The following is a 20,562-nucleotide window of genomic DNA, read 5'->3' as shown; positions in this document are numbered from 1 at the left end:
AAAATAGCATGATAGTAGTGCTGTCATAATTTCATAGTTAGACGATTTTAGTTCTTGTGGGTACAAACAGAATTCAACACCAAATAATTATAATTTTTTCTTTTCCTCCACTTTTCACTAGGCTACCAAATATCATACTGCCTTTACAGCAGGGACCCTCTGCGGTGGACTACTGTGGAAGTGGGCTCCAATGCTCGCCAGTTCACTGTCACAGGTCTCTCCTCTGAACACACCTACGTGTTTTGCCTCACAGCTCGCACTGCCGTGGGCTGGGGCGAGCAGCAGGAGGCTCTGGTAGTTACCACTGAACGCAGAGGTAAAGAACACACACACTGAAGCAGTATCCGTATCAGCACTCTGGTTGATTTATTGACGTTATTTGACTATTTTCTGAATTATGAATTAAACTTTCTGAGGTATCAGAGCAACAAAAAGTGAAACCAACACTATCAGTAAAAAAATCTGACCTGCCTCCCTGACAAAAGATCACCTCCTACAAATGATTGATTCAAGATTTGAATCAATCATTTGTGTCCTGGAGAGACAAAAAGAATCTTCTAAGTTTCAAAGTCAAAGTTGTATTTATAAGGAAGATGAGCAAGAGGCAGAGGGGCAACAAATGTGAACTTTTCCACAGGAAAGAGGGAATACCACTCTACAGTTGAGCTTGGTCCAAAGGTACTTTTTAATGATAGCACCATTCTAGATACTCTATCTGTACATGCCAGGTTCAGAGCCCAGCACACACAGTCTCACTGATGGAGCTGTGAACTGAAACAGGATTATAATGAATGCTATTAGCTGTGTCTGGGCTTTTGTTTCTGCAGTGAGTCAAAATATCTGCTGTGGGAAATAAAACAAAGCCACAGGGACATTTCTGCTGCTCTGTTTGCAGTGAACAGTATGTGGTTGATGGTTTGCTGATGTTGTTGCTTGTAGTTTTTGCAAGATTTGAAAGAAAACAAGTTTTAGTTTTCTGTGAAGATACAAAAGTGTGTTCTGTGTGTGTGCACCTTCGTGTATGGGTGTGGATGCGTGTGTGTTCACTGAGGTAAGGCACAATTAGAACATCTCCAGAAAATGTAATTTAATGTGATAAATAGCAGTGATTGTATACTAAGTCATGTCAAAAAGATCCAATTTAAAAAATCAGCATGTTTATTTTGTTTTGATGAAACAAAAAATATTTTACTAATAACTATTAATGTTTCTGCAGTTTTATTGTGCAGATATCTCATGTAGAATTTGTAACAAGTTTGCAACACAGATATATTGAAGAATTGCAATAATGCATCTATGAGTGATTGAGCAAATGGAGAAACATCAACCTTTGGTTGAAAATATTTTTACTCCCCCTCTTTTTGGCAAAATTCTAATCTTACTTCAGTAAGATACATCTCTAAATGATATTTTATTTTTGTGTGTTTGTAATTAAATCTTAGTACAGTCTGTGTTTCAAAAATGTACTGTATGCCTGAAAAATTGATAAATTTTGCATCATTCGGCTACTACATTTAAAACTCTCTAATTGAGCTCCCATCTGAAGTTCCAGACTGAAGTTTGCCAGTCATCAACCTAGATGAAGACTATTACAGGTTTCCCTTCCTTAGAAGAACGACAAATTGGCCAACTGGGGAATATTTCTCATCATAGACTTTTTGACTGTGCTTTAAAACACAGCTGAATAGCTAAAGCTGTATGTTAGTTAGCTATTTACCACTGCAAATATTAGCTCGGTAAGCTAATATTTGCTCCCTCTCAGAGGGAGAAACATAACATAACATTCTCTATAATAAGCATGTTTCGTTAAAAACAGAAATGTAATATTTGTTGATACGAAGTCTGTTAAGAACCTTACCAAGACCACTTCCCCCAAACAGTTTTAGTACAGATATTTTGTTCACATCTACACAGACAAACCGCACCAAAGATATCATAGTTAATTTTAAACAGACTGCACATCTTAGCTGCAGAAAATAACCTGTGAAGATACTTTCAGTAATCAGTGTGACTAAAGATAAACACAAGGATGAGTTTGTCTAGATCTTGGTGGGACATTGGTCCTTTAATCCTGGAAATGTTCTTCAGGTGATAGAAGACTGACTTTGTGGCTCTGAAGGTTCAGGTCAGAGTTCATCACTCCTCCCAGATTTCAGGTCTGATCTCTAGTTTCTAGCTGTAATAACTGAAGCTGTTTACTGACTGTAGATTGTTCATCCTTTGTTTCAAAGATAATTCCTTTGTTTTGTTTCTATTCAGCTGGAGAAAGTTATGGCACATCCACACACCAATTTTTTCCAGACCATTTACTCAGTTTTTGAATGGGTCCATAATGAATTGGTGACAGTATAATGTAGAGCTGTGAATCATTTCCATACCTTTCATAACTTATCTTGCCAGTGCATAAAAGACTGTACAATAATTCAAGTTTTTGAAGTGTCTAAAGTGTAAGATAGGCTGCAGGGTGACAGACTAGCATTGTTTCCCTGGAGCAAGAAGGTCCTAGGTTTAAATCCTGGCCAAGGGTCTTTCTGCATGGAGTTTGAATGTTGTCCCCAGTGTACCTGGACATATGCAGGTAGTCAGACCTCCTCCCACAATCTAAAATTGTAAGTTAGATTAATTGACTTGTTTAAATTGTTTAAAGCTATCAGTGGGTGCATGGTTTCCTATCCTGCATGTCTTTTTGTTGCTTCATGATGAAGTGACAGATAGACAGACAGACACAAGGCACAATTAGAACATCTACAGAAAATGAAATTTAATATGATCAATGGCAGTGATTGTATATTGAGTCATGACGAAAAGATCCAATTTACAAAAATAAGCGTGTGATGGATGGATGTTTTCTGCAGCCTTACACAGAATTATGTATTTAACATCACAGTTTATGTAATATATTCACAGAAATGGAGGTCAGAGAAAGAACAGCGAGTGAAATATGCAGACACGACACTCATAGGTTTTTAGCTCCTCAGCAACAAGCAGTTTGTAGATGAACATACATGTGCCATTATTACAGGCCACTAAAAGTTATCACAAATGAAAATATGACCTTTTAACAGTAGAGGAGAATTTAAGAAGTACAGAACAAGACAAAAGGACATTTATAGATTTATAGAACTGTGAATATTAAGCCCTCCAGATACCAGGTCTCCTGTAGAGTTATATTGAGAGTTAGAAATGTAAAAAAATAACCTGGGGAGTCTGAACAACTCCAAATTAATTTCTCTCTCGCTTAAGAGGGGATTATGTGTCTCTCTTGCCAACAGCCTAGCTGCTTCCATTACTTTCTTTATTATTAAAAATTAAAGTGAAAAAAAAAACAGACATGGAACCACATCAATGCACTATCTCTTATTTTGTAAACCACAGTAATTATTTCTGATCAACACTTCTGTCATTATTTTGCAATTATGGCAATTATGATTTTAGGGCAGAAAACATGCTGTTATTCCCAGTAACATTTCATCTAATCTTGGCACTCGGTGGTCTCTTGGCAAAGTGTAAACAAAAACAGTAAGATGATTTCTGAAAAACACAGACTAAGAAAGAGTTTGACAGCCTGTTCCTGTGGTGAGATATATGATGTTTATCTCTGACTGTTATTCTGCTGCTGTTGAGTTTCTAAAAACCTGAGACTGAAAATATTTTCACTTTGCCAAAAAATGACAGCTGACATCCTGAAAGCCAGAAGAAATATTTCTGTAACTTAAAAGTAAAAGTAAGTGTAGTAAATAAAGCAGTTTGTTTTGATTCAGAAGTTATAAAACAGAACATAAACAGCCCAAACCTACACTTTTAAAATTTCTGGATTGTCTTTTTTATATCTGAATCTAGAAATAATAAGATCTTTATTATTAATTATTATCCAAGCTGGTTCAAATTCCAGAATGTTCTAAAAACTCCAGAAAAACTGTGAAAGAACTCTCTACCATGTTCTATCTGCTTCAGTATATGTTATTTGTTTTATCAGAAAGTTAATACATCTTTTCATTTTCTATAGTTTATAGAATATTACTCTTCTCTCTTTAAATATGTTTTTAACAATCAAACCATTTTGGCTTTTCTAGGAACTTGTTTTTTTTCAATAACTTTCAGCAAAGAGACTTTGATGCAATCCATTTCTGATCTCCTGCCAGTTCAGCAGCACAATCTGTCAATCTAGGTCTAACAAAAACCAACAAAACCATCCAAGTACAACAATTTAAAGAACTTTTGTAGATTTTGGAAATCATGATAATATTTTCAAAGGTATTGTTAAATGTAGTTCATTTTAATTGGATAAGACACAGTAACATTCAGTGTATCATTATCAGGATTTCCTGATAATAGGATATAGTCGTTCTCTGTTCCACTTCAGTCACAGAATGGCTCCTTCCTGCACTGAGAAAGACAGAAAAGTCAAATAGAGATTTATGTAGGATGATCACAAGGAAACCAAATAAATCTCATGAAAAAAAACTTGAGTGTGTGTGTGAATATGACACCACATACATTTGGCAGGGAGCTGTAATTCTTCCTGCAGAGTTTAATTAGCGCAGTGTTTGTCTTTTCAGGCTGATCACCAACAAGGCAACAGACAGAATAAAAAGTTTTGCAACATCTCTGCCTCTGTTTTCTTCGCTTGTCCTCCCATTTTCACAGCAGCAGAAGTACTCGTGATGACAGAGCCCCACTTGTTCTCACAATTATGAGTTTATTATCAGAACAAAATCTTAATTGTGAATCAGAACAAAAGGACAACCGGCATTCAGAAGAAGATGTTATCAGAAAGGCGGTAGACAATAAGTCCAATTTTGATGGGACTGGAGAACGGTGCTGTGTGGGGGAAAGAAGGAGACAAACACATTTGAGCCAAATTACTTCTGATAAGGCTGAGTGTAGGATGCTGAGTATTGTGTAGCTATCAACGTGTGCTCAACTGTGGTCGGGTTTTTTCCACAAAATAAATGTAGATTAATTAAACTTCAGAGACAATCAATAATGCTTTTATTTCTAGACTAAATCGATAGGTTGATGCCCCCCGAAATGAGACAGTTGAGCCTGCAGGTGTGTTTCTACTCCTGTGTTGAGTTTGTGTTGAGGTCTACTCATCACTTAGCACGGCTGTACAGAGATAGCAACTCCAAGAGCCATCCTTCATCTTGTAATTGAATACCAAGGACAAAAAAAAACCCCACACACACGTTTGCGTGGCTATTTTAGTGGGGATTTTCCATTGAATTCCGAATTGTATTCATTTCTACAGCCTTAACCTTATCCTAACCCTAACCCTTACCTTACCCTACCCTAACACTAACCCTACCTTAGTGTTAGGGTAGGGCACCTAATACCTAACAGTAACCTAACAGTAACCAAACCTCAATTCACACCCTAGTCCTAAATCTACCCCCTGACCCAAAAACAGTGTTTCCCCTTGTTTCCCCTTGTGGGGACTCCACCAGGAGCAGTGAGTCCCCACAACGTAGTATTCCTTCATGTGTCAAGGAACATGGTCCCCACAAGGTACTACAAACATATGCATACACACCCCCACACGCATACACACACTGGCAGCATCTGAGAAATGTTTTTTGTTGATGCTGGTTCACATGCTGGTTAAATGTGGTGGTTCACATAAACCTTTATCCACTGTAGCACACTCTGATAGACATATAAAGCTCCTTGTGAAAGTATTCACACCCCATGAACTTTTTCACTGTACAAACACAAACTTCACTATGTGTTCTTAGGACTTTATGTGATTGTTTATATAAATTAGAGCTTAGATGTTAATTGGGAGGAAAAGATTTATTGTTTTTTTTAAATTTCTTACAAATAAAATTCCCAGGTCAGTCCTATGTAAAGCCTTGTTTTTTGCAGTTACAACTGCCAGACATGTGGAAAATGGCCATTAGCTGAAATTGTTGTTCACTGGCTTCTATGTTTAATAGCTTGAGCTCAGTCAGAAGGATGGAAGGCATCTTTTAGGTTATCTAGATTTAGACCTGGACTGTATGTCACAGTCTCTTTCTTTTCCTAGAATGTTTTTGGATTTACCAGGATGTCATTTTAACTCTATGTTCCTATCAAATGCAGAAGCAAACTCATCTTTAGAGCATGATGCTGCCACCACTACATTTTACTAGTAAACAAAAAATCCAATTAAGATAATCTTTTAAATAGTTAATTTGACAAGATGTGAACAGTATCAAAGTCGGTTGCAAATGTTTGTAGAGGACTGCAACCCACATGTGTAGTCCAGTTTTTCTATTCAAAGAATACTTTTCATCACACTACGGGGATAAACTTCCTTTATCATTTTACCTTCCTCCTGCAAGAAAAACAATCAAGTAAAAGATTAGAAGAGTTTACAGGCACATGTAAACACTTTAGCAAAAATTTTAAAAAAGATTTCTAAATATAATGCAAAACTGAGGACTCTGAAGCACTGAGCAACAGTCCAGCCTGTAAAATGCTTCTGATGATGCTACGTTCATGGTTACTCATGATTGCATAAGTTATGCCATAATCATAAAGGTCCATATGTTGTAGATATTCTAATATTCTTTGTTTCTAAGAAACCCAAGTTTGGATTTTCATTCACTGTGAGTTATTATTATCAAACTTTCCAGAAATAGCATCTGAAATATATTACTTTGTAATAAATCTAGTTCGTATATATAAATTTTACTAAGTTCTTGAAATAAATAATTTTTTTAATTATTGAGATGAAGCTTCATAAAAGTTCTTAAAGCCAGTTTTATATAGAAGATTCTATAGGTACTGTTTATTGTAGCCATTTTATGTTAATTGTTATTATTATTTTAATGTAATGGGAAATGTGGAGGTTTTTCCCTAATTAAAAGGTTTTATGGCAGTTCATTTTTAAAAACTGTAAATTTGCTCCATGTTTATATTCTCAGGTCAGTAACGACAAACTAGGTGGTAAAAGCTGATACAAATTAACACTTTGACTGACGTTGAGTGGTATGCACAAGGGTTAACTTCCTCAAATAAAAATAATTACAAAGAAAATTCCAGATTAAAAACCTGTCCTGACAATTTGCTATGGCTAAAATATCTACATTTTCCTAAAATATTTCAAAACTGCATTAAAGGGAACATATTTATGACTATATCTCATCTTTACTACTTCTAACTGCCCCACATTTCTCTGCCTCCCTTCCTCACCTCACTTGCAGAGCGCCCCCAACCACCCAGGAAGCTTTCTGTTCCTCAGGATGAGGTGGAAGCTCGCCGACTCCATGTCTACTGGGTAACTGGTGGCTCGGGCTCCTCTCCTCTGAGGTACTTCACTTTGCAGCTGAAGGAGTTGCCGAATGGGCCCTGGAAGACCCACACAGCTGACGTCCCACACAATGTGACCTCCTGGACAGTCGACAGGTATGCAAAAACACAGAGACACACTTGTTAGATGAAGCAGCAAAAGTGAAAATTTCAGCATGATTGACTACAAAAGTCAGTTGTCACTCTTTGTCTTTCACTAGGGAGTGTGAATCAGATCATTAGATGCTAATGGCTTCAAATTGACATTAATTCACTAATAATTTTTTTAGAAACAAAATCTAAATCCACTGTGTAATCTTGTCTGGGGTGGGCCTGTTTCAGTGCTAACCCGATAGTAACACTGAATAAGTAATTCTTTTTTTTTTTCTTTACTCATATTTTAAATTAAACCCTTTTTTTACCAAAAAACAAAATTAGATTCTGCAAGGAAAGTTACTGTTGTACTGAACATTGCAATGTATCTAAATGTAATTACCCAGTAAATTATTCAAATTACAGATACTGTAGCTCTGGACTTTGACTGGGCCATTCTAAAATAAGTATATGCTTTCATCTAAACCAGTGATTCCCAAACATCGGGGTCAGGATCTGACTTCGGGCCATTTATCAACAGGTGTGGGCCTTAAGATCTTCTTCAGAAACAGAAACTGAATTGCGGAAATTATAAACAGTGAGGCATATTTATGCTGTAAATGGAACAGAAACAAGCAATACACTGGCTGATAGACTGGCTGTTAATGCTGTTTGTTTGATCATTGTCACCCTGCAACGTTGTTGTCCAGTCATTAGTCTGTTCTGCTATTTTATTGTCGCTCAGGCGCCACTCCATTCTAGCCCTGCTTGCAAGCGTAGGGTTTGTGTCTCGCTGGAGGCAAATCTCTGCTCCAAGATTTTCCTCCAGGACAGCTATGGATTTAGTTCCATTCAGTCTCCAATCTGAGCAGCTTTAGTGTCCTCACGGCACCACATGGCGCCACACGGCACCACACAGCACCACATATGGCTCAATGGTAGAGCAGGCCCACCATGTGCAGAGACTGCAGATGTCTCTGGTTCTATTCCCGGCCTGTACCTTCCCCTTCTCTCTCTGCTCTTCTTCCTGTCCAGGTGCTTATCATAATGCCATAGTGCCACAAAAACCTTTAAGAAAACCAGCATCCCCACAGCATGACACTGCTACCAATGTGTTTCACCAGTTGGGATGGTGTGTTCAGGGTGTTCAGGTCTGAAGAGTATATTTTCCACCATGCATACATTTTGTTCCTATCTGACCAGATGATGTTGGATCTGTCAACATGATTCAGACTTTTTGTCAGAACTTGTCCATGCAGCCCATGTGGGTTGTCCTGTTCTCAGATTGAATATTGTTGTATAACTCTGTTCTCCACAACCCTGCCCCTAACCTGTCTGCTGTGCTGCAATTTGTTTCCTTTGGCTCTCTAACAAATATCTAAAGCCGTCACAGAACACCTGTATAAATCCAGACAGATAAGAGACTTGTAAAGTCTAGTCTAGTCAGAAGTCTAGACTAGACTAAAATTTAGGAGACTAAATTCTAATGCACTCCAATCTGTTTGAATTGTAGTGAAAAACTAGTTAGACCCATTTTGTTTTCATGTAATGTATGTGAGTACATTTGCAATATGGAGTTGGGAGCAAATGGGAACAGACTAGAACATTAAATTTAAAATGGTTTTCACGTAGGGAGACATCTTTAATCAAGTTAAGTGCAGGACCTGTAATTAATTAATAGCATTTAATCAAAAACCAGCAATATTCTATACCCAAAAACTCTTTTTACTTCAAAATCACTAAACAAATAATATCTCTCTTAACAATAGAGATATTTGTTTTTAATCTGTTTTTCAGGTTCTTCAACCATCAGATTGGTGCATAGTAATCCTGATCATTCATGGAGCTTCTTTGAATATTTTTTTTTTTTTTGAGAAATAAGGATTATTGATACTTTTGATGTGTTGGGAACATCTGTGCTAACTGCTGTTTGTTTGTTGGCAATGTGTTGCATTGAGATAAATATTTCATTTGAGGTAGAGTATTTTAGTCTTGAATAACCTTGTTGACATTTCAGCTCCTTTTTACACAACTTGAATACAGCAGTAGTATTTTCTAGCGTTCCATCAGATAATTTTTTGAAGCAAAATGAAACCCAGAGAAGCATCTTTGTCTTCATTTGCTGTTGTTTTTGGATGTTGCTTGTGCAGCAAATTTCCTGGCATACCAGAAAGACACAAATACAAAGGTTCTTTAGCATGTGAACGATTAATTGCATTAAAATGTTCAATGCGTTAAAATCTATGTAACTAATTTATTGAAATTAAGGTGTTAAAATACTGGTCCTACTGTAGTTTTTTGCATGATCATTTGATCATGTATTAATTTAAATAGCCTAAGCAACTTTGGTGTAAACTTGGCAGTAAAGAAACATTTGTTTATTTACAGAAATGTATAAAAATATATCCTGCAAAGAATGAGGCAACAGTTGTGGTAAAATGATCTCATGACTACTCCATAACCAGGGCGGAACTCAGTCACCTATCACCTGAGCACTGAAGGAACTGCTCTAACTTCCTTATATCCATTTTCCATCTGTCTCTGTCCACTCATGAGCTTTCAAGCTTGACTGTGTCTTCTGTCCATTCTTTCTTAAGAACAGCTTTTGCCTTTTCATGTGTCACCCCTCTTGTTGTCCCCGTCTCCTTCCCTTTCTCCCTCCATCCATCAACAGCCCCGGCTTTCAGAAACTATCAGCCAGGCATTTTTTCCTTCAAGCATCACCCCTGCTCTGCCAGTTGAAGGGGGCTTCAGCACAATTGTCTCTTCCATTTCCCATCCCTGTCTTCCTGCTCTCTATGATAGTGTCATTAAGGCAGCGGCAGACATCGGTCAGACTCTAACTTTGCAGACAAAGCCTAAGAAGCTGGTCTATGATGACTTTTTACCAGTGTTGGGAGTGTGCTTCATGACTGTTTAAGCGTTCTTCTTCTCGAGTGATCACAGAGCTGTTTGAGATGCTGGAGTGAGCTCTCTCTGTTTCAACCTGCCTCAGGGACAGTCTGTCTGCCATCACTGTGGAGCCGCTGTTGTTGTTTTGATGCCATTTCTGAGATCTTGTTGCAACAAAGAATGGAGGAATTAACTCTCATCTCTACGTGCTCACTCATGCTTACTTTTCATGAGTATTAATTGTTGTTTCCACAAAACTCTAGAAGCAAAACATCATGCCCCCCAGGCTTATCTGCACAGGCACACTTTTCACACATACATCTTTAAACATTGTCCTTAACATCCTCCCAGCGCTGTTGGCGCCCCACCTAGTTTAGGCTTAGTGTCTTTGATGTTCTATTCCTTTATTGTACACAAATCTGCAGGGTGTTTTCTGGTCCCTCATTGAGCCAAGCTGTTAATTATATAGGAAGACACTTCTCCACTGTTGCTTCCTGCTGAATTCCTGGCTGGTCTTCTGTAATCCCCTGGGTGATCTGTAAACCCCCAGGGAACATGCAGGAAGATGTTTGAGCTGACTAACTTTGAATTACTTGTTTTACTTGTGTTCATAATGTGTGGGAGGACTTGAAATGTGACAAGTGGTTTTATACTTTTATGGAAGGTTCTAATTCATTTTATTCAGTGGGTTCAATAACATTTCTGATATCCAAATGTAAATATCCAGAATATAGTTTTTCAAGCTCTTGGTCTCATATGTTGCATAAACTGATACAAATAAACGCACAGGTATTTTCAGCTAAGCAGCTGCAATTTGTGCCCAAATCTTCTATTTTACTTTGCAAATTAATATCATAGCAAAATTATGTTTTCACGTCAAATTCACTATAAACTGTAGAGCTGCTAAGTTTCAACCCAAGACTGCTTAAATAGAGCGGCCAGCGGCATACCATTTTCCAGAATGTGACATTAATTAAAAATGGTTTAAAAAGCTGCAACAATTAAGCTATTCAGTTGTGTCTGTTGTGAACTGTCATTCATTTTTCATGAACAGAGATTTTTCACTCCAGGACATTTCCTATTTTACTGAAATGATATCAAGATCATGTAATGCTGACACTCAAAAGAACTTTTATTAGCAATTAACACATGGAATAACTTAGCTTTTCTAGCCATGACAGCTTTCTCCCTGGATTTAATTGTATGTAATTGTAAGACAACAGGGCAACTCATGAATAACGTCTAACGTTCTGCTGAGACTGCTACATATTCTACATATATGCAGGTCGAAAAATCAAAGCAATAAAATAAAGCAACTTTCTGTGGTCACAATAGCTTTCCTCTTGGATTGAGGTGGATCGCTCCTTCAAACTGGTACAAAACCGCAGCTTCACAAACATCTCAGTCTCTCTCAACAAAATTTACTTGGATGCTAGAAGGTAATACATAAACATAAACAGTAAAATGTTAAAGTAAACCAAATCATAGAATTTCAATATTTTATGATTTGCTACTGCTTTATGTCACTCTGATAACAACGGCCTCTAGAGTTAGGCATTTTTAAATTGGCTGATATATATTGTTATTCTGGGCTCATAATATCCTTCACCTTGAACAGAGGAGAAATGCAGATGTTGTTTGAATATTGCAATAAAAACACTTTGACACTGGAGACGGTGAGAAAAGGTGAAGGCTAATTGTTATTCAAGCACTAGTGTGGTTTTCTAAGGCCACTGAAAGAGCAAAACATGTCTGAAAAAAGGTGAGAAGGTTATTCCAGAAAAATATTTATCCTAAGCTGTTCAAGGTACACAGTAGTGTTTTAAATGTTTTTTTGGTTTTGGTAAGCACTTGAATTCCTCTTTATGACTTGAAGAAATGCCTTCGAGGGATAGACAAATAATTTAAAAATTTAAAAATAAGACTGGCAATAAATTATGGAAGAGTACGTATTCTTTATGCATAAATGATATCTTACAGATTTTATTTGATCTCTTGTTTTTAGTAGGGCTTAGTTAGGAGCTCTGAGTATCTCATGTCGGGAAATTTTCCTACAAATGCTAAGACACAGCAAACTTTAATCACATACAGCACCCTCCACATTTACTGGCATTCATCATAGAGATAAATAAATTCCCTTGTTATTTATTTTCACTACCATTGAATTGTAGTCCACACATTAAGTACAGACAAGAGCCCAGACTGAGGAATAATAATAATTATTATCTTTTTTTAAGAAGGCGCAGGGACAGATTCTGTAAAATAAATGCAGCTGAAATCTGTTTGAGGGGTATTTTGCTTTTTAATCAGAATATTGAGGAATATTTTATCCATTACGTCTGGTTTCCCTAGGGGGTAGAAATAATGTAAAACAGAGGCTAAGTTTTCTTCACTGCTCTTCAAAATGTATTATTATAAGTCAGGAAATGGCTACAAGAAATTTGATTAAATCCTAAACTTGCACACATCTACCGTCAGGGCAATAAGTTCAACCAGGCATTTCCAACTCCAGTCTTCAAGTTCCACTGACCCACAGTTTCTACATGCATTCCATCTCCAATACAACTGAACCAAAAGGCAGAATTAAGTTTGTTTCATGTCAGGAGGTTTTACAGAAGCTAGCAATTCATTTGATTCGAGTGTGCTGGAGCAGTGATGCAACACAGAGACACTCGAGGACTGGAGTTGGAGACCCCTGAGTCATACAAACCAAAATAACTAGAACAGTGACACACAGGACTGTCCAAGACCCAGAAAGGTGTGTAATGATACGTTCAGCTTACAATAAACAAGACAAGATTTGGATTTAACAAATTACTTTAGAGGAAAATACAGAAGTCTGTTTTATATTTTTCTTAAATGGAATAAATGGGGATCTAATATATGGAAATGATCATTACAATAACAACTCCAAAGAAATGCTTGGATGCTGAAGTTGGTATATTTCAGGTACTATAGTTTCATACTAATTTTATTTATATTATATTTATATTTTATTTATTTATATTATAAAATATTAGTTTTATTTATAATGCTGAAATTCACTAGTAGTGGTGGAGGCTTATAAGAAAAAGATGGAGAGCAGTTAAGAAAATATGTGTTAAATTCGAGTAATGTTGTCATAGGAATAAACAATGGCACTAAGCTTTCCTGATACCATCCAGCCCTATGTTAATTTTCATGACTCACTAATTGTGTTTTAAATAATCTAAAATCCGTGTCTATTTTTATTTATTTATTTCTTCCACAAGATATGATCAAATATAGATCAGAGTCCTTTAAAACAATGAAATGACCCTTTAATTTGGTGTATATAAGTACAGTCCATGCCAATCAGACACAAACTTCAGTGGTATTAGGCTGCTTCTGCACAGTCATAAATAATTAGCATGTTGTCAATCAACACTCCTCAGTATTAAAAATATGGTTATATTGGTTACTGTTGTGATGACTACATAACTTGCAATAAATCCTTTTTTTTTCTTAGCCATGTTTCAAACTCTTCCTTTAGCATTTTCTCAGTAATCTGTTTCAATTGAGATTATTTACTCATTCAGTTACACTTACAACAGTTACTCCAATAAAAGTTCACTTTGTTTTTAGTTTTTACATCCCTTTACTGGACCTCATCACTCTTTGCTCCTTCAGTATTATGAAGCCAGAAACCAGAGACTCTGCTCAAAGTTTAATAAACCAGTTAATAATTTTTGGAAACACAATTTAACTGAGTTTAGTTTTAGGTTCTCTGAGCATCAGGGAGCTTTAATAAACTTTTTATAAACAATTGTTGTCTGTTCATGTAAACCCTTTAAAAATACATTTTTGAATGTTTATTTTTTGTTTTGTTTTATCTCATGAACCCACAACATGTCATTTTGCCAGAATGCTGATTTATGCACCAATTTCACTGCTAATGTTTGACAAATGAAATGGTTCAAAATGGGAAATGACACTGAGATAAATGTTGTGAATTATGCATGACGATGATTGTGCAACAAGTTTCTGTCTTTCAATATGAACATTTGAACATGTGGATTTAAATAAGATCATATTCAGATGTAGAAATCCCTTAACAGTATTTTTCCACTGGAATTTGACAATGTTGTGTCTGTTTGCATCTTACACTCGCTGTGAGTGCTTACTCACAGGGAGTGTAAGATTCACTAAAGTGAAATTATTGTTAGTGCACACATTTTGGCTAATAAAGCTGATTCTGATTGTGGTTGTTTAGGCTGAAGCCCTTCACATCATACAAGATTCGAATGCTTGCCACCAATGACGTAGGAGATAGTGTCCTCAGCAAGGAGACAGAGGCTGTTACTACTCTACAGGACGGTAAGGGTTGGAATGCTTAAAGAATGAAGGGAAACCTGGATGCAGTGGAGCTGATGTCTGTATGAAGCAATTACCTGTTCATTTTTTTGTCTGTCTTCTTTCCAGTTCCTAATGAGCCGCCAGTGATCCTCTCAGTGAAACCAACAACTACTACCTCAGTAATGGTGCAGTGGAAGGTATTTCTCTTCTTCAAACATTACAAATGTCCTTTTTAAACATAGATCTCAACTCAACATACTATATCTTAAAAGATCAGGTTAATCATTTACTTTAAGAGACGAGGCTTGTCAGATTTTTATTTTATATAAATTTGCTTTCTGTTGGTGTCTGTGAAATTGGTTATTCTTATTTATTAAAGCAGAAAATGTCAAAGAGCAGTGAGGATAAATTTTAAGTACAGAGGAAAGTAGAAAAGAACTGAGGGATGGACTGTCTTAGCCAGGAGAGAAATGTTCAACTCTTAATGATTATATACCAGCAGGTGATGTGGTACAGGTTGAAAGGTGCCCTCAGCAGTCAATCCAGCAACAGAGGAAATAGAGAGGAAGAGGAAAAGACAGTAGATCCCTTCTGAGTACTTTACAGCTTGCCTCTCTTTCTCTTCTGTCTGTAAATGTCTTTTCTCATCTTTGTAGCCTTATGTCAAAGCAGAAAGAGGCAATGAAAACACAAAGTCACCAGCAATTTCGTCACCCTTTATGAGAGTGCCAAACCTATTGAAGCATCACTTTCCTTTTTGCAAGTTACTGCAAGACCGATACTCTAACCTTTTAAATTGGATGACTAATAAAATACAGCTCAAATGCAGTTCTGCTGGCGTTCCTTTGTCCTGTCTGTGGCAAAAAAAAAAAACTAGCTCATTTGAAAAAAAATATAATAGGCTCACAAGTTGTCTTTGAAGAAATGTATTACTAATGTCTATGGAAATATATACACTGCTCAAAAAAATAAAGGGAACACTTAAACAGGTGTTTAACACTTAAAGTGTTCCCTTTATTTTTTTGAGCAGTATATGTCGGTTTGCATGTTTTCTAGCGCCCCAGTGAAGACAGTATTAATGGAGTCCTGACTGGATACAGGCTGTATTACAGGGAGCTTCCTGCAAATGAATCCACTGTCAGTGATGACCGAGTCCAGACAACCAAAAACCATAGCACAAGTGCCCTCATTACAGGTAAGTAGATCTGCTTTTTATGGAGTCAGCCAGCTGCTACGTCAACTCTACTTGAGAAGAAATAACTCCATGGTGTACACGAACACCTCTAACTTAACTTTTCAACAATCTAATCTAAAGTATGTGTTATTTTTTGCAATTTGCCCTCTTACCCAATTGAGAAAGGGTCAACCAAATCTGAGAATCTCAAGGCTCTAGAGTGTGACCAATTGCACATGTAATTGCCTTTAAAAAAAACTCTGAAGCTGCAGAGCAACTAGTCATTCTAGGAAAATAAAGTCTCTGCAACACAGAAAGTCTCCCTCTGGTTCAGTGACAGACATATATTAGGCCCATATTGTACTCTAAGCCAATTAGAAACCGTGAAGGACAAGTTATGCCAACAAGTTATTGTCTGCCATTTTAGCTTGTGAGCTGTGTGGCTCCACAGCTCACAAAATATTTTGTTTATTTTGTTGTTGTTACTAATATGGCCACAAAACTTAACATAGTTTTTGTTCAGCTCTGAATAATTCAAAGTCTCAAACAGAAAAAACAGGATAAATCACTGGAAAAAATTGTAACAGTTAAACCTTGACAGATAAATTTGTGTTATTTAGTCATAATACTGTTTGATTGGCTGAATTTTAAGCTGCAACCAATGTGAGTTACACAAAGTGACACCATTTACAAGTTGTGCATGCTCCAACAGTATTGGCAGACTGTCTGTCAACCACGTTTTTAAAAGTCCTGATAAATGCACTTCGCTGACGTTTGTAAGCTTGATGTTCTTTTCACCAAAGCACTTTACTTTTTAGTAACTGTAAGTTAACTGTCTTGTACAATTCTCCTTCAAATGAAGAGTTTTAAGTTTTACAAAGTTGTTAATCATTTGCAATTCAACATTGCCTTTATGACAGTTAATTTAGAGGGAAAAGTGAGCCTGCAAACTGTGATATTAAATGTGACATGCATGATGTAGCTCCTGTGTTGCCATCAGTTGTGTTCTCGTCGGTTGGTTGGACCCTCATGATGTCAGGATTGCCTGGTGTTGGAAAACTCGGAATGGACTGCCACTAATTCAGAGAACCTTGTTTAAATGATAATTTTCAGCTTTGATAAATGTTTTTATTTGCATTGTACACTATGCTGTGTTTATCTATTTTCATCTATTTTTGGGTAACGATATTTTTCTCCTCTCTATTCCTCAAACTCAGCAGCATCTCTGTCTGTAGGTATAGAGTGGTGGAAAAATTTCTACCCACTGCAAAGTATAGAGTCCTGCAACAATACTGAAGCAAAAATGTCTTTGAATGCTTTGTTCTTCAATACAGTGATTCTATTAAATCCCATTATAATTGAGCAGTTTGTTGTTGGACTCAAAGCACAATTGATTTCCTCTCCATTTGTTTTCCTTCACTTTTCCAAAGCCAAGAGCACCTTCAAGACAGTCAGCAGTGCCTCACTCACAGAGTTTGAGTTGACACGTAAGTTACAAAGTCGACCAACATAAAGCCAAAGTCTTTACCCTGATACACTGATTATGGTTATAAATGTCATATTCACTTTTAATGAGATAACTAGAACTGTGTCCAAAAGTGTGACTTCATTGGGGATGTTCTCTAATCTACACAGGGTGAAAAAAAATATACATAAATCCTCAGTTTTGTACTGTACAATTATTATGACATTATTTTGACATTAATGTCGGATGTAAACTTCTGACTAGAGATGTGTGTTTTCATGTTTAGTGCAACAGAAATGCTTTGAAAAGATTTGACATTTGTTTACAGAACTAAAGAAGTTCAGACATTATCATATTGTGATGACGAGCTACAACATCATCGGTGAGAGCCATCCATCCGCTCCGGTTGAGGTGTCTGTTGGAGAGGCAGGTAGGTGAAAAGAAACAATCATGAAACATATTTATAATTGTAAGATATGACAGAAGAAAGTCTTGTTTTCAGATCAACCTCTATATTTCCATTTCTCAGTAGAGATATGTGAATGCCTTCAGTGCAAGAAAGAAATTTCAGACTTTTCAATTTTTACACCTTTATGTTTTTACCATATTCAATAACAAGCTATACACACGATATCTTTCTTTAGGACATGGATATTTAATTTCCAGGTAACCTTGAGTTTCTTTGAAATTATTCTACAAGCATTGCTCTAAATTACCTCCAACTGTTTGCAGAGTAGAAACAGTCAGACTCCTGAAGGTTGAATGGAGCGTCACTGCATAGTCTGTATTAGCATTCTGAAGAGTTTTTCTGCTAGGTTTAGTTACAGACACCAGCTCAGGTCAAGTTAAAGACCTGTTGCCTTTTATTGTCTTTTTTATTACTGTAATTCATTACGAAGGTTGCTTTCAAAGGTATCCTGAACTAATTGCTAGTGTGCTTTAGAGTATTATTTCCATGAAAAGTAAATGTTTACCTCTGCTGTAAATTCAGAGCATTTTGGTAAAATGACAGCATTTCAACAGCCTGATGTTAGTCTGTTTGACAGAAGGAATAACAGTAAGTTATATTTTGCTTGAAGTTGCAGTGACAAAGCTAAAACAACGAAAAAATAGACTAAAAAGGAAAATAAATTTGTTTTCAGCCAGTGCAGATGCTCAATTCTGAGTTTTGATAGCTTTTAGGATTTCATCAACAACCTTTCATGTAATTGTGTGAAGTTGTTCAAAGGTACCGAGGAACCAAGTGCACTTTCAGTTAAAAAGATTTTTAATCTTATTGGAGTTTTAGACTTTTTGTCTTCTTTCTAGTGGGCTTTGTCCGGTCCCCCCACCCTGCTTCAGTAAAATGATCTTTTAAAGTCTCTGTTTTGTTCTCTAATAGGAAGCATCCATGTGTATCCATCATGAAATATGACACAAGGTTAACTATTTTATAGTGAAGGCTGTACCTCTTTTACGTTTACTTGTAAAGTCAAAGCAGGAGTCCTAAAACAGCCAGCTTACTTTGTCATTCAACCCACAATTACAAAGACACACACACAAACACACACCTGAAACAGCAAGACATTTGTAAACTACAAACAAGAGTAGAGGTAAATAGAATTCCACATTGTTTTAGAAACACTTCCACTTGCAGTGCATCGGAGCAGCACTGCATTCATATCACCCATGCATGTGTAGGGGTGTGTTTGTTAGTGTGCTGTGTGAGTGTGTTTGCAGAGTTTAGTAGGCCGTACGTACCACATAGTGAGGAGTAAAAGGTGAGGATAGGGGAGCGTAGCAGGAGGGGGAGCCAGAAAAGCCTGGAGGGGAATGATGAAATCAGGTGATATGGACTTCTCTTCCAGCCTCAGGTGCACACAGCTCAGTGTTCATTCTTATGTGCAGTACAGTGGCATAACAAGGTCCTGCCTGAGGCTCATTCTAATTGGAAGGGTAGAGCATATTTTCCTCGTTTCCCAGTCTTTTAACATGCAGCTGTTCACACACAGTAACCAGCACCTCTCGTCTCTCCGGCTGCAGCTCCTTCGGTGGCGCCTCAGTTGATCAAGGTGTCAGCCGTGTCTCCCTCCACCCTCGAAGTGACCTGGGACATGCCGCCCCTGGAGACCCAGAATGGACTCATCCAAGGCTACAAGGTGAGAAACAAGCACAAACACACAGGGAACAAATACAACATGTCTGCCAGGGGAAAGGCAAAGTGAGACTCAAACACACACTTAAATAAACGCTTAAAATAAGTGTCTACATCAAGCCTGCTGAAGGAGGGTTAATGCTGCTGTGTCTTCAAGTATCTAAGAGACAAGAAAAAAAGAATTACATATGAAAGAAAATCTGAAAATTCCTTAATGGTTTCAGTATGATTTCTTTGTCCGTCCTCCATCTCTTACTCTAGGCACTTCAGACGCAAGGTTATCTGTCCTTGAGACACTGGTGTGTGTCAGAGTTAAGGACAGAAATGTTAAAGAAAGGAGTGTAATATTTGCAGAGCAAAGGAATGAGACGTAAAAGTGGTTCCCCTAGAATCCAGATCAGAGAAGAAGATGGAGGGATGGTGTTTAAACTGCCGGATGGGCGGGTTTAGGTTTGAGGAGCAGGTTGTAAAGCACTGGAGGGGGGTAAGAGATTAAGATGAAAGAACAAGAGCAAAGAAAGAATAATAAATGAATTTAGAGGTTGTGACTTCTTTTACTGTTTGATGAATAGCTCAGACAACAGGATGGTAACACACAAAGAGGAAAGGCGACAGCTTGGCTGGTTCTACCTGTGATTCTTAGGAGGTTTTGATTTCAGAACAAATTGTCTCTCTGTTTTGTTGAATTCTTGTCTTTGTTGGGTTAATCTGGGTTTTTTAAGCTCCTGTTGGATATTTCTGCTTTTGGTTCAGTCAGTATTCTGCACAACTGTCTCTCCTGCTCTCAGTCTCTGATCAACAACCTGATCTTCATGGCTCCTGTGCTCCCTCATGATGCAAGTTTTTTGTTTTTCTTTGTTCAGTGCCAGATTCTCTTTGTTCCTCCTTTCTGTCTGGTGGATTTTTTACCCACCATGCCAAGTCAGCTTCTGCACATTTTTCCTTGGCAGTGAGCTTGTTTAGTTTTGTGCTTATCAAAGATTAGTGGTTGTACCACCTGCCAGTCTTCATTCTGGCTCTGATGCATTCAGGGCCTAAACCTCTGAACCATATATAATGATAATACACAGCTGTGTTTAGTCTTCAGGTACCATTTAACCTTTGTTGTGAGAGGCACCAAGTTGTTAAATGCCTGGTCTATCATTTGCACCAGAACAGTGCTAGAACCAAGAAAAAGTCTTACGGTTGTAGTTTCTTCTTGTGCAAAGCAGGGTGAAC

General features: G+C 37.2%; 1 protein-coding gene across 1 annotated transcript in view; it reads left to right on the top strand.

Annotated features, from left to right (window-relative positions):
- The window catches only part of LOC102237391 (protein sidekick-1), a 487,074-nt gene that overhangs the window by 446,379 nt on the left and 20,133 nt on the right, over positions 1 to 20,562 (top strand). Inside the window, exons 29-36 of the mRNA XM_023333436.1 lie at positions 122 to 316; positions 7,188 to 7,389; positions 14,489 to 14,592; positions 14,698 to 14,768; positions 15,628 to 15,766; positions 17,176 to 17,232; positions 17,539 to 17,640; positions 19,233 to 19,348. Of these exons, the coding sequence (XP_023189204.1) occupies positions 122 to 316; positions 7,188 to 7,389; positions 14,489 to 14,592; positions 14,698 to 14,768; positions 15,628 to 15,766; positions 17,176 to 17,232; positions 17,539 to 17,640; positions 19,233 to 19,348 (986 nt within the window). The remainder of the gene's footprint in view (positions 1 to 121; positions 317 to 7,187; positions 7,390 to 14,488; positions 14,593 to 14,697; positions 14,769 to 15,627; positions 15,767 to 17,175; positions 17,233 to 17,538; positions 17,641 to 19,232; positions 19,349 to 20,562) is intronic.

This window comes from Xiphophorus maculatus, chromosome 5 (genome assembly GCF_002775205.1).
Source record: "Xiphophorus maculatus strain JP 163 A chromosome 5, X_maculatus-5.0-male, whole genome shotgun sequence".
Lineage (NCBI taxonomy): Eukaryota > Metazoa > Chordata > Actinopteri > Cyprinodontiformes > Poeciliidae > Xiphophorus > Xiphophorus maculatus.
Note: the sequence above shows the minus strand (reverse complement) of the source record. Positions and strands in the feature narration are given on the sequence as shown.